Genomic DNA, 14830 nt, shown 5'->3' on the forward strand with positions numbered 1-14830 from the left:
GGCTACAGTATGTGCACTGCACAAAAAAGCATGACTCATAAACAGCTTTTGTTTGAGTAATGTTACTTGCTGCAGTCGTATCTGAAGTTATGGACAGGTACCACTCGGTCGCAGAAATCACATTTAATTTGGTTTCAGCGAACGCTGGTAAACCACCCGGTCACGGAAATCATTCATTCATTCAAACCTTTATTTACTCGCCAAAGACATTGAGGTCATCCTCATTTGCAGTGTCGTCGAGATACACATAAATACAACATTTCAAAGCAAAAACAGAACAGAACAGTAACATTTCCTCATCGTGTGACTATGTTTAAAAACAGTTGCAGACACTTGGGTGGTAAGTCTGCAATCAAAGATTGAAATGGACCGTATGTTATGGGAGAACAGATCTTTAATTTAAGCTGTAGGTAATTCCACGTGGTTGGGGCACTAAAACAAAAGGCTGTTTTCCCATTTGTTTACATTTGGGACCTTTAGTGTGAGCCAGTGACTGGAGCGTGTTCTATATGTTACAGGGTTCCAATCCAGCAGAGCTTTAATATACAACGCTAAAGTTCCATCAATTTCTTTAAAAATAAACAGATACCAATGTTTATTTCACCTGTCGGCCAAGGAGGGCCGACCCATCATATACTGTAGGATGCAGTGATGAGTTCTGTAAGGTTCACCGGATATAAATCACAAAGCAGAATGATATACTTATTACTTACTGCATCCAAGGGCTTGAGGACAGAAGGAGCAGTCCAACACAGAAAGAAAGACTGCTTCAATAACCCTTTTCCTACATGGAGAATCACATTTCATTTTATTTCAGCAGACAAATTACATTTCGATTTCCGCGACTGGGTGGTTTACCAGGCTAGAATAATAGGTCTTAATCACTCTTGAAGATTCAAGATTGCTATAGTTGTTGTTTTTCCCCTTCTTCTGCAAGCAGCATCAGAAATGAAAGACTCATGAAAAGAATAAATTCATGAAAGAATAAATACAATATTTTGGTGATATTTGTGTTGGTCTGGACTTGCTTTTCAAATTAAGCTACCTGAGATGAACAGCAGGCATTGACACTAAGGGATGCCCACCTGCCCCTGGCTAAATAAATCTTTTGGGCAGGAGGATTTTGCTTTCAGGTTGCCCGACCGGGAAAGTGTGCTCGTTTGAGGGGACGCAACACAAGATATCTGTCTAAACACGTGGCCAGAGCGCTGTCTTCTGGTCTCTGGACTGTAAAATAAGAGCATATAAGGTCCTATAAGATAATGTTTTCACTGTTGCTGTACTTAAAAGTGTGAATCCTTGATAATGCATTTTTTTATCACACAGACCCAGAAAGTAAAAAAAGTAAAGTGATAAATTGAACGCTAATTCAAATTTTACCTGTCATTTTGGAGTGGGCAAACATGACCTGCACTTGCCCGACAGGCCAAAGTGCCTCTGGGACCTTAGTGTCAACCCCTGAACAGAACTCTGCTGCTTTTAGCTCCTCTGATGGATGTTTCCTCTTCAGGTGCACCTGGTGCGTTAAGGGCTTCAGGAAATCCAGCCACCTGAAGCAGCACATGCGATCCCACACTGGAGAAAGGCCCTACAGGTGTACTCTCTGTTTCCGGGCCTTTGTCTCAGCTGGGGTGCTTAAGTCCCACCTCAACACTCATACAGGTGAGATCATGTAAATAGCTGCATCGGTGGCCTTGTCATAGGTTTGATCTTCACTATAGCCATCCGTCCTCTTGATGATGTGTACTTCAGGCAAGATGATGAACATGTAGCTTCTGGCACATTGTTACGAGACTCTTAGCCTGAGCTAAAGTGTTAGGTTTCTGGTCTAGAGGGGCGGGTCGCGGCTGAGATTTGCGCACGCCCTGATTGGATCTCACCAATCTGTCCGTCAGCCCCGGCCCCTCCTCTCCCCCCCCTAGTGCAGCGCTACGTCACATCATTTGGAGCGACGCCCATCCCTGAAGGGTTGACTCCCACTTCTAGACCAGAGTGGCCAATGCGTTCCCCCAGGCTTTCAATTTTTGCACCGACGAAAATGAAAGCCTGGGTACCGAGGCTAAGAGACTCTAGACATCAAGATTTACAGTACCAAAGAGGCTATAATTCTGAATTCCCATAGTGTTTAATATCATGTCAAAAAGAGCACAGTGGGCCTGGGCCATGGCTCAATGGTCCAGGCACCTTGGCTGGTAATCCAGTCGCGCAGTATGCCGCGTGTTCGACTCCCGATCCCGACGGCCTTTTCTGCATGTCTTCCCCCCATCTCTCTTCCCATTTCCTGTCAGCCTACTGTCTATAAAATATAGGCGAAAGCCATAAAAAACATTAAAAAAAAAGCACAGTGGTTTGACTCAATATGATGATATGATATGATATCCATATTATGGATATGAAGCATCAACTGACGGCGAAAAACCGCTAATTAATACAATTGTCACGTTAAGAAAACAGACTGTATCAAATATAAGTGACTGACTATCGTAAATGATACACAACCACCTGACTGACCATATCGCCGGAACAATGTGTTTATTTTTAGACCGCAACTCTTAACCCACAGGATGAACGAGTGACGTCACCACTTCGGTACGCAGTGGTTCCCAAAACTTTTAGCCCATGACCCAAAAGAGAAATTTGATGTCTCCCCGGGACCCAAACTAGTTAAAATAGCAGATCTTGCAGATCTAAACATTTGTTTTCTAATGTAAAGATTTGTTTTCTAATTTTTGGAATTTCTTACATTTTCTTTGATTTATTCATGAAATTACTGGCAAATAAATCATTGAATCATTGTTTGAAAAATGTTTTTTGGGGAATAGTTTGTGCAAATGTGAAAACAAAACATGAAGGGACCCATAAAAAGGTGTGTTGCTGTTTTTAAGGGAACAAATCCTTGCTTTAATGTCTCCTTCCCCATCCTGACCTTCACCACCACTAGGAGTGAAGCCCTACAAGTGTAATGTTTGCGACGCCACGTTCACCACCAACCGCAGTCTCAACCGACACCTGACCATCCACGTCGAGTCCTTCAAATGCCCGGTGTGTGATGAGAGCTTCCGAACCAACCTGCTGTGTCGAAAACACATGAGCAAGGGGCATGCCGTGATGGAGAGAGGTACAGTACGCCACACAAACAACACTACTCTAGAACTTGAACCCATAAAAACCGGGAAAGCATCCGTATCATTTTAGATTTGTATCTATCTCTATCTCTCTCTCTCTCTCTCTCTCTCTCTCTCTCTCTCTCTCTTTCACACACACACTGGTTGGCTATTCAAAAATAGCAGATATACAAGCTCATAGTAGCTTGTCTCTTGAAACGGTTTGAAACTGTAGAATCGGCCTCAGGTCTAAATGGGTTAATTTTACCACACTGTGGTTGTCATGATGTTTGTTGGAAGGTCCATCTGAAGGGCAGACAGCAATGCGGTATTATGCAAGTGTCACACTCCTGAGTCCTGAGTGAGGGTAATGTTTGCCGACAGGCAATGGTGAAAAATAGAGTCCTTGTTGCAGAGTCCTTGTTGCAGAGAAGTGGTTTTCTTTATGGCCACCAGGTCCTTGCACCTCCACAGTCCTACATTGACATGCATCTTTAATTTGATATATGGCATGGGTATAGAGCACCGAAGTCCTGACGTCACTGCCCTCTACTATCAGTATCTCCATAGGGGGATTTTAGATCGCCTCATATAAGAACTGTGTTTGAAAAATAAACCGATCACCCCGGCCTTTTCACTCATATGGATATGAAGCATCGACTGAAGGTGGAAATGTACAAATATACCCAAAGAGTAACAAAATAAGCGTTAGAAACGAGCCAAACAACCCAGAGACTACATTTCCGGGTAGGCTGCATCTGCCCGCAGCCCGTCGCACAACAGAAACTGAACGTTAATTACGTTTATTTTTATTTTATTGATATATAATGTATCGTGGTTAGTACAAGTCGAGTCACCACCAGCTGAGCTTACGTCAACAAGGAATCTCAGGAACGCAATATGTTGACAGCTGGGCGTGACGTATATGCTCAGCGACATTGCATTCATATGTAGTTTCAAGGCTTTTGCGGTCACATTAATTCCATTTCCTCCAGAAACTGGCTGTATCAAATATGAATGGACATCATTAACGACGCACAGCCACTCCCCTGACAGAAACGCCGGGGTGGTCGGTTTATTTTTCAAACACAGTTCTTATATGAAGCGACATAAAATCGCCCTATGGAGATTTCAATACAAATAAAAAAATCACACCCGTGTGAACTGAGTGGTGTAAGGTCTTATATAGACTGATCAGCTGTGGTCTGACGTAATGAAATCACACCCGTGTGAACTGGGTGACCATAGCAACCATGCTAATTTTTTGGTACGAACAGACAGACAGACAAACTAACAAAGCCAGTTGTAGGAGTGGTTTACACCACTCAAAAATACACGAACCTGCTTGAAATCCGTGGCATCCATGGAAATCCTTTTGACAGACCCCTGGCGGCGAATGTGTTAATTAATTTACAATCATAATTTACATGTGTTCCCCACAGTCGTAGGTTGTGATGGCGAAGAGGATGGTGATGATGGCGTGGAGGAGGACGACGATGGGGAACAGAGGGCACCGAAGAGAAGAAGTTTGGAGATTATAACTTTTACAGAGGAACAGGCGGCCATGCTGGCCAAGGACCCCGGCAAGGAGGCCTCTGTGTCCGAGCGCGTGCTATCCCAGTCTGCGGCTGAGAGGGATCGGATCAGCGAGATCAAAGACAAAGCTGTTGAGATGGAGACGGAGCCCAAGTTTGCCAACTGCTGCAATTTCTGCCCAAAGAGCTTCAAAAAGCCAAGTGACCTTGTCAGGTAAATACACGTTATTTCTGTCTTTAGCCCCCCTGCTAATGGCGGAGCTCTGAGGAAAACCACCGGATGGATTGCCATGGAATTGTCATGACCTCTACTGATCTAGTTCAGTGGTTCTCATGACCTCTACTGATCTAGTTCAGTGGTTCTCATGACCTCTACTGATCTAGTTCAGTGGTTCTCATGACCTCTACTGATCTAGTTCAGTGGTTCTCATGACCTCTACTGATCTAGTTCAGTGGTTCTCATGGCCGTGAGGCAATTGCAAGTGGGCCCCCAAATGATTGGCGAAACACTAATATTACAAACGACAATGTAAAAATCACACCTGTGTGAAGTGAGGGGCGCTAATATATTAAAGTCTAACTCATGTTGATTAGGTGATGTAATGGTGATTGTTATGGAAATTATGAGGTCTCAGCATATGTGACTGTAGACAGAGGTGAAGGCAGGACACAGCATCAAGGAGTCCGGCATAATCGTCATCATCGTTCTTTATTCGTTCCGATCATCTCAGTACAGCAGAATGGTAGCATGGTTGCTCATCGTAGTACAGTCAAAAGTGAAGCATCACCCCGTTCCTCCCCAAGTTGTTCCTTTCCCTCCCCTTTATTTCCCAACCACACACCCCCAAATTGACAGTCAGTGACAGGTGTTTTATTCAAATACAACAGGACATGGACAGATAATAACAGGTGGTCTCACTCATCTCCTTTCATGGTGTTTGCTTGCGACATTTAGACATAGTCTAAATGGGGGATAGTTGGAGACAAGCAGGAAACAAACTAATTTGAGAACACACCCAAGTAGGTAGAGGGAATAGTGACAGCTGTCAGATTGACAGCTGTTGGTTGGTTTGACTGCGTAGTGAATGATTGTTTCATCCTATTTGACCGAATGGAATACAATAATAGTTCTTATTGAATAGTAGAATTGGCATTCTAAAACTGCCATTACAATCCACCGCTTTATATATGAAAATTGATACCTTATTAATTTACATGGCCCAGGAGATTTTTAGAATGACAAATATTGATGATTAAAACTGTATGGCTAGATTCATGTTTGATGACAGTGGTCAGATAAAGAAGGCTTCGCTATTTATTCTTTTTTTTTTTTCACTTCTAAGAAAATTACACTTCTAAGAAATTTAAAAATTACTGGACACATCTAGAATCAAGAAAAAACACATCTATAGTTAAATTAGGAGATAGTGAACACATCTAGTTAAATTTAGGAAGATACGCACATCTAGAAAGATCTTGTAGATCTGCTAATTTTAGAAAAGGTAGTTATTTCTTGCTCCGTTCCTAATACTATTTGTTGGTAAAGTATAATTCCACACTACACGTACCTATAATAGTTTAGTTAAGAACAAAATTAACTGAAATGATTAAACTTACAATTAAGGTAGGATTTACGTTCAAATGGAAAGAATTAAAATTGATTCTATTAGGATAGAATTTAAACACTCAACAATTAAAATAATTGAATATGGCCACTGTTAGTCCCCCTCTCAGGCTGTTTTCCACACCCGAAAATAAATAAATAAATAAACTGACCGTGACCAAATCCTGTAGTTTAGGCTCTCTGCTACTTTTAACTCAGTTACACACAAACACACAAATACCTCCCCCCCCCCCCCCCCTCCTGCTAGCTGGACAGAGAAAGAGAAAGAAAGGAAGGCTGTAAATCAGACATTTATATTTTCCAATATCGAATTAATTCAAATTAAACTGTTGCTAATGTGAACAAGGTGAGGTTTTCTCTGTCTAAATATTATCTCCATTCGTTCAACATTTTCTGTATTATATTACTTAAGTTAGCCCACGGAGATAAGGACCTATTTTGAAAGCTCACTGGAACGATTTAACTGCAGATCTTACTATTCGAAAATAGGTTTTTTGTCCTCTTTTTTCATACATCACGTGGAATTCTCATAAATTCTTGACATGGAATTAGAATTACCGTGGGCTACCTAGTAAAACCAGACTAATTGACAGGAGACAAACTAATATTAGACTTTTAACCATGTGCCATGCCATCTTAAATGATCGATTTCACATTATTGATTTAACACCTTGAAACACTAACTTTTGAATAGTTACTTTAGATCCATATTACTTATTTGCAAAACTGTAAATGTATTCCTAATTTGGGTTTATTGACACACACACACACTGAAAACACCTTTGCCACTCTCTCCTTCCATTTTGGGGGGAGAGTGGAATGCGCTCAGTATGGTCTGTGGGTGGAAACAAATTCCACTACAACTTTACTCATTGTCCTATTTTAGGTTTCTGGTTTTCAGCTGCTGTTTTCATATACATTTTTACCAATTTTAAAGTGGATTTTAATAAGCCTAGTTATAATTTTCCCTAGACTGTTGGATTGCTTTTAACTCAGATCGTAGTTTATAATTTTGTAGTTCACTACTTGTACATGTAGAAAAACTAAAATATATTAAATCACATAGGATAAATTACAAACTAAAGATCTAGTTACTTTCAGTTGTTTTCTCTTTAGCCAAAATTGATTTGCTGGCCTGCTTTACGGCAATGCCAAGCTTCCTGGTTTAAGGGGCACTCACGGGTCATATGGCCTTCCTTGAAGCAGTAAAAACACACGGTCGTCTTCTTTCCCAAACATCGTGCATAATGTCTGTGTCGATTTCTTCTGTCTTGTTTTTCCTGGCGTCTCGCGTCCACCCTGGCAACATCAACCCTAGCCTGGGCCTGCCATCCTGGTGGTCCTGGTGGTCCTCTGGCAGCGTCAACCCTGGCTCGGGCATGCCAGTATGATGGTGGTCCTGGTCGTCTAACTCGCTGGCTGTGGTACGGCCTTGGGTTGCTAGGCTGGCTATGCCAGGCTCCCCAAGGTTGTGGGTGGTGTCTTGTAGCCCAGACGGGTGGTCTGGTGATTACTTGATGTGGTGTCCTGGCTGTTGGTTGTGGGGTAGGCTCGATGTAGTCTGGCACATCAAGTGACAGTGCCTCGAAGATTGGTTATTCTTGGTTCCGTCGGTTTGGTCATTTGAAAGTCTCTGTTCTGAATGTGGTTGATGTGGTCGTTGTAGTAGCTGTCATTTGGTAGGGACACATGTAGTCGTGTGTCTCTCCTTTGGTCGTTGTAGTAGCTGTTCTGGTCTTCTTTGTTGACAGGAACGGTGTTGGCTTGGTCGTCGGTTGTGTTGGCTTGGTCCTGGTCGTTGGTTGGTTTGGCATGCAAAGTGTAGTTGGCGTGTAAGCCTGTGAGTTGCATTACCGCGGTTTCAAGTTTCTGTTGTAGTAGAGTTACACGTGACTGTGCGTCGTCCATTAGTTTCTTCTGGTCCTCTAGTTGGTGTTGGAGTGCCATTTCCCTTTGCTGTGCGTCGCTCATTTCCTGTCGAAGTCTCTTTCGGCTCTGCTTTGCCCCCATCTCTAAAATTGTCGTTTTTTTTTTTACCAAGTACTCATCTATGGTGAAGACGAAATATTGATCCTGCTCTCACGGCGTCATTTGTTATTGACCCGTCTGGCCAACGCTGATGCCATTTTTCTGAAATACCCTGCTCACACACCATTTGTTATGGAAATTATGAGGTCTCAGCATATGTGACTGTAGACAGAGGTGAAGGCAGGACACAGCATCAAGGAGTCCGGCATAATCGTCATCATCGTTCTTTATTCGTTCCGATCATCTCAGTACAGCAGAATGGTAGCATGGTTGCTCATCGTAGTACAGTCAAAAGTGAAGCATCACCCCGTTCCTCCCCAAGTTGTTCCTTTCCCTCCCCTTTATTTCCCAACCACACACCCCCAAATTGACAGTCAGTGACTGTGTATTTATTTTATACAACAGGACATGGACAGATAATAACAGGTGGTCTCACTCATCTCCTTTCATGGTGTTTGCTTGCGACATTTAGACATAGTCTAAATGGGGGATAGTTGGAGACAAGCAGGAAACAAACTAATTTGAGAACACACCCAAGTAGGTAGAGGGAATAGTGACAGCTGTCAGATTGACAGCTGTTGGTTGGTTTGACTGCGTAGTGAATGATTGTTTCATCCTATTTGACCGAATGGAATACAATAATAGTTCTTATTGAATAGTAGAATTGGCATTCTAAAACTGCCATTACATGATGTAAAACAAACGGTGCCAACATAAACATTAGATACCATTTACAATAAGGAGACAATATGACGTAATGAGGGACAATATGACGTACATTTTCCCTTCATTGACAATGGTGTTTTTAAAACAAACAGTGAACTAAAAACAAACATTAAACCTGTATATAGGAGGGGCTAGCGCCCCTCAAAAATATTAAACCTGTGCGAAGTGAAGGGCGCTCTTATCATTGTACATCATCATGACGTAACATGTCGCTTTGCTCGTCCACATATGACGTACATTCTCCATTCAATGTCAATGGGAATTTAATGTTTGTGTAAGCCGAAAATCTACACTGAATAGCTGAATATAGGAGGGGCTAGCTCCCCTCAAAAAAACAAGTCACTGTATATTTTCTTTAAAACCTTGAAGAAATGAGTTTTCTCTTTACAATAAATATGTAATAATACATTAGCTCCATTAATCCAAGCCAGAATACATTCAATTAATTGATCCCTTTCAATGTGGAATTCTTTGTTTGTAAAAAAATAAAAAAATAAATTTACATTCATTCTATGAGGTGTAGTTCTCAAACTATAGGGTCAATCTAAACCAGTAATATTTAATTGTATAGCTCTTTATAGCTACTTTAATTTTAAATGAAACATAACTTTTTGAATAATACGCTGTTTGTAGTGTGGGGTCACATTTGACTTCCAAATATCCCAAAAGATTTTGTCTGGATTGCCATCGCATTTTCTCTGCAAATCGGATGGTGTCTCCCACTGATTTTGGTGTCAGTGCAAGATCTACTGTATAGGCCTCCAATATCAAAATCTATAGATTTACCAAGAAACCTGCTGAGCACATTGTTCCCTGAAGTTAACTCAATTTTCTAGTGTCACCTTTAGCCAATTTCCAGTGGGGTCTCAGGAGCCGCACAGATGCTAGTGGCTGTTATCCAAGCTTTTAGACTCTTGTTCTTGTCAGTTTTTAGGTTGACCCTGCTGCCTCAGCACTTAGACTATATTTTATCATGATTGAAATTCTTTATTTGCAATAACCCCTTGAGATGTACTAGCATCTCGTTTTCGAGGGGAGTCCTTTACGTTTTTTATTATTTTTGTCCTGTCACAATTCATGCAGCTCTCTTGTGAGTCTCTTCCCACAGCAGTTTTCAGCTTGCTGTCAGACTTTAATATCCTGACGTGCCCTTCAGCACTGGCCCCAGGTCAGCACTGGCCCCAGGCTCTGATTAACGGGCAGTAGAGAATCTTGCATTTGGCCTTTCTGTCTACAGGAAATCCCTCGTCTCTCCCGCTCTCTCGCTCCTCTGTCTCGCTTGCTGTACCCTGTGGAGAAGCTCCGTGCACCTCTCAGAACAGTTTGTGTAGAAGTGTTTTAAGGCTTGGCAGTTGGGCACAGCAGCACACCAACTTACTGGCTAGCTAGTGAGATGGGGTTTCACCCCGGGGAAACAGACACTGACAAATTACTTGCTCTTTGCTCTTTTTTTATCATTGGAATAATCTCTAAGGTGCAAATGTTTCCTGGCTTTGCAAAGTATTTGTGGAAAGTAAACTGAAAAGTTTTACCTTGCACAGCATGCAGTATACAGAACTACAGATAACATTTGAAGATGCTTCGAGGCAATGCATCATTGATTTTTCTCGCGTCTCAATTTTGGTTGAGCTGATTCTTTAGATGTAACAGTCACAAAATCCTTTCTCTGTCTCTTTTCTGATGTCAATTCAAATTAGATGGGTTGCATTCTGATGCATTCTGATGGTGTAGACTCATTTTTTGCTAGACACTCACAATGTACCCCTGTCACCAATTTACCATAAGAATGAATCATTCCAAATGCAAGAGCTCAGATGAGAGAAACCTTTGATGGATTTAAACAGACCAATTTGAAGGACTCTTTCTAGTGGACCACAAGGCATCCAGTGAATACTGATTGTCTGACTGTCTGTTAGACACTATAGCATCCATGCACCTTTTGAAGGAAGACAGGCTCTCTCACTGCTTCTTTCGTGGAACAAAATGTGGATCTTGTTTTATCATATGAATGCAACATCTATGTAAAGAATGCTTGTAATTCTGTCTAAAATTAACATACACACTTTAAGATCTGAGAATGAATGATTTCTCTGGGGCAGTTACGTCCAATGGATGAATGCCATAATTTGCATTACAATTAACTTGACAATCAGTCTTTAGTGGACAATGCCTTGCTTCATCTGGTCCAATTTAAGGAAAAGAATATAACAGTGCAGTTGCTTGGAAGCTCATTTCTGTGGCCTTTAATTATCACACTCTTAATTAAAGTGGCCGTGTTTAGGGTCCATTCAACATTGGAAAACTCTTCTTAAGTTCTCACCATACATATCTTTAATGGACAGTCATCTTCTGGCAGGAGAGAGAGTGAGTTCTTTCTCCTTCCGTGCACACAAAGAGCTGAGATACTTTATAGACTAACTGGAAAAGGAGAAGAATTGAGAAGCAGCAGACAGCAGGCGTCAGGCGAAGATATTTTTCCGGTTTTAGAGCGTTTTTTAAATCATTTAATTAGTGGGAACACTGGTACTGTAACTGAGAATAGTCTGGGTTCAAAGTATGGGTGACAACAACAACGTCAGCAATAAGCCTATCAATGGCTTGATAAGAACATACTGGAAAATACTAAGGCTGTCAAAATTATCGCGTTAACGGCGTCAATTAATTGTGTTAATTAATTGCGTTACAATAGGCTATTTTAACGCAATTAACGCATGCGCAGTCTTGACCCGCAGTGTTGTCCGTGAACATGTGTGAACGTCGGTCTCTGACACTTCACTTCGTTCAACAGTGTCCCAGATTTCCATAGTCTTCTAGGCGAAAACCCAGCTAAAACACACCCTAAACAGGTTGAATAGAGGAAGGGAGCGCTGCCGTGGTCCTTTGTTTGTTGAACTGAATACAGGTGCTCGTTGGCGAGGTTAAATCATAACATTAAAGAAGAGGATCTTTAATGTTAATGTTTAATGTTCCAGTGAGATGAAAAAATGCCTTTTTATTTAAGAGTTAAGGCAAAGAGCCAAAGAGCATTACAAAAAGAAGGACCAACGCGTTTCGGCACTCCGCCTTCGTCAGGGTCCCCTGGAACAGAGTGCCTTGGATCCTCTTCTTTAATGTTACACCCTAAACAGGCCTTAATATGTAGCGGAAAAAACACCAATCTGTCCGGAGTCTCCGGACTCCTGAGAGCAAATTAAAGTAATCACTGGGGAGGCCGCATGGTCCTAGTGCCTGTCTTTTTTTGACGCTCAGAGGACTGGGGCTGCCTTGAGGCTTTTAACACACTTTTTTTTTTGTTCAGTCTCGCGGCCGGCGGCCCATAAGGTCCGCGGCCCATATATGGTCATCAGCCCACAGGGGACTTGACCCCTGTGACCCCCCCCGTGCCCTACGTCCCTGCCCATAGATATATAAGAAAGGCTAGATGGCTCACCCGCGCTCTGGCCAATGGAGAGCAATGTTGCTACGTGGCGGCCATCTTACCGAGGGGCAGCATAACATTGTGTCTATGGGGCATGTACTTTTTATATGCTTTTATATGACGTTCATATAAAAAACAACATTAAGCAGACAAGCGTAATCATAGCCACGTTGACAACATCCGTTTGTAAATCCGTCAAGATTTGAGGGAGTTATGACTATTTTTGTTTGAGCTGCCATAGAACATACTGTGCTGTAGCCCCTCAGCAAGATGGCCGCCGGGTGATCTACTTCAGAGACTCCGCCTTGAGCCATCTAGCCTTGTCTATGGTGACACCTCCCTGGCTCTAAATTGGGCGCAGTCAGGAAGGGACAGCACAATAGGTGTTCTGACATGCACCAACAGAATGTGAGCAGACCATCTGTTCTCATATCAATAGATCAATGGCCAGTAGCTATTTATGATGCCTAGCCTGCTAACACTCTAGGCGTTGTTTGAGCATGTCCAACAGCTGAAATCATTCTATTGGAGAGACTGGCTTAGAATGGCTTAGACTGGCTGTCCCATGGATGTGAAATAGCACAAATATTCATCATTCCCTCACTTTGAGGCATGCAAAAACATGCCTCATGATTTTTTTTTGAAAGAACCACATTCACAGGATCACATGAAATCTGGATCATCGTCTCCGCTGCCGTAGCCGCTCACAAAACAAATAAGAAAAACTAACAGAAAACAGACTGAACTAAAAGTCAGCTGGTTCCTTCCATCCGAGGCAAAAAACACGCCACCATGGCCGGGATTCGATGCACCATTATGAAGTACATTTAAAACAGGAGAGTGTTCTCTCTCCTGTGCACAAAGAGCTGAGATTCTTTCTAGACTAGAAGAGGAAAACGTTCTGAGGCAGAAGTAAGCAGGCAGATAGGAGAGCTGTTTCGCAGTTCCATTTTATTGTCAGAGACAGAGTACAGCAGCAGCAATGGCATACGCTCCCCAACGGGCTAACAGCTTGGGGAGACTGACACAACTTACATTCAATTTGACTGTCTTAAATAGGCAGAGGAGTGGGCTCGGTTTCCACCCCCTAAAGAAACACAGACATACAGTACAGTATGTCTCCCTGTTAAGTGACACCTTAAAGTTCCTCTTAGTCTAGAAAGAATCTCAACTCTTTGCGCGGTGGAGAGAGCAAACCCTCTCTGTTAAATTCACTTCACTGTATCTATAATCATTTTGTTCACACCACTGCCTTGATCTCGACGCCAACGTAGAGCTGTCACGATTACGATGAATTGTCACACAAATAATTGCGATTAACGATTTAATTGTGTTTTTGGCATTGAACATTGGAACATAATAGGATTAAGAATGCATTTCAATTTGCCTGGTAATCTAAAAATGGGCCGCTGTTTCGACGTGCCGGAGTTCTGAATGGGCTGGGGTCCGGTGTTCCGACACGCCAGTGTTCAGACAGGCCGGTTTTTCCCACGGTCAGGGTCCGACGGAGTCCACAACGCACGGGCCGATGTTCCGATGCATGCACGCCCAAGTGTGTTCATTAAGCCGCATTCACACAGGGTTCGACAAATCGCACGTATCACGCATCTAACCCAAAACTGTACGACACCAGTCCGACGCGGCTCTTAAACCAACATTTTACACACACAAACACACACACACACACACACACACACACACACACACACACACACACACATACACACACACACACACACACACACACACACACACACACAGTGATCCCAAACTCTGTGGGTGTAGCGCCCCGCCCCCGGCACCAGGGCTGGTCGGAACAGCGAGCCGTCGGGACAATGGGCCATCGGAACAGCGGCCCTTTGGAACACCACCCTGTCAGCCCCCAAAAATGCACAGTGCTGATAATGACAAATTACTGAAATATACAAAGAAATTACTGACATATTCATTATTTTTATACAACTCTTTTTGACAGCTTGTTTTGTCAACAATTATGATGATTATGACAACATAATTGCGATTATCTCAAATAATTGCGATTTAACGATTATGTAATAATTGTGACAGCCCTACACCAACGGTGACGACTAAGGAACTCTATTCTTAATCCCACTCTTCCCTGTCCTTGCTACGTCCTATATTTTCTCTGGTCCTTATTTGTACCCCTCTCTTTTTCCTATCAACTCTGCTTCTCTATAAACAAGGCACATCCGGATCCACACTGGAGAAAGGCCTTACAAGTGTGAGGAGTGTGGAAAGAGTTTCACGGTCAAGTCTACACTGGACTGCCATGTAAAAACACACACAGGTCAGTGGCTCACTGCCAGAATAACACACACAGGTCAGTGGCTCACTGCCAGAATACTTTTCTCTAGTTCCAAGTATGCGCATTTTG

General features: G+C 42.5%; 1 protein-coding gene across 2 annotated transcripts in view; it reads left to right on the plus strand.

Moving 5' to 3' along the window:
* Positions 1-14830, plus strand: part of znf236 (zinc finger protein 236) — a 135720-nt gene that overhangs the window by 56609 nt on the left and 64281 nt on the right. For both annotated transcript variants that reach the window (XM_079504029.1, XM_079504030.1), the window contains 4 exons: positions 1511-1662; positions 2942-3118; positions 4547-4853; positions 14640-14743. In XM_079504029.1, coding sequence (XP_079360155.1) covers positions 1511-1662; positions 2942-3118; positions 4547-4853; positions 14640-14743 — 740 coding nt within the window. The remainder of the gene's footprint in view (positions 1-1510; positions 1663-2941; positions 3119-4546; positions 4854-14639; positions 14744-14830) is intronic.

This window comes from Electrona antarctica (genome assembly GCF_951216825.1).
Source record: "Electrona antarctica genome assembly, chromosome: 6".
Taxonomy (NCBI): domain Eukaryota; kingdom Metazoa; phylum Chordata; class Actinopteri; order Myctophiformes; family Myctophidae; genus Electrona; species Electrona antarctica.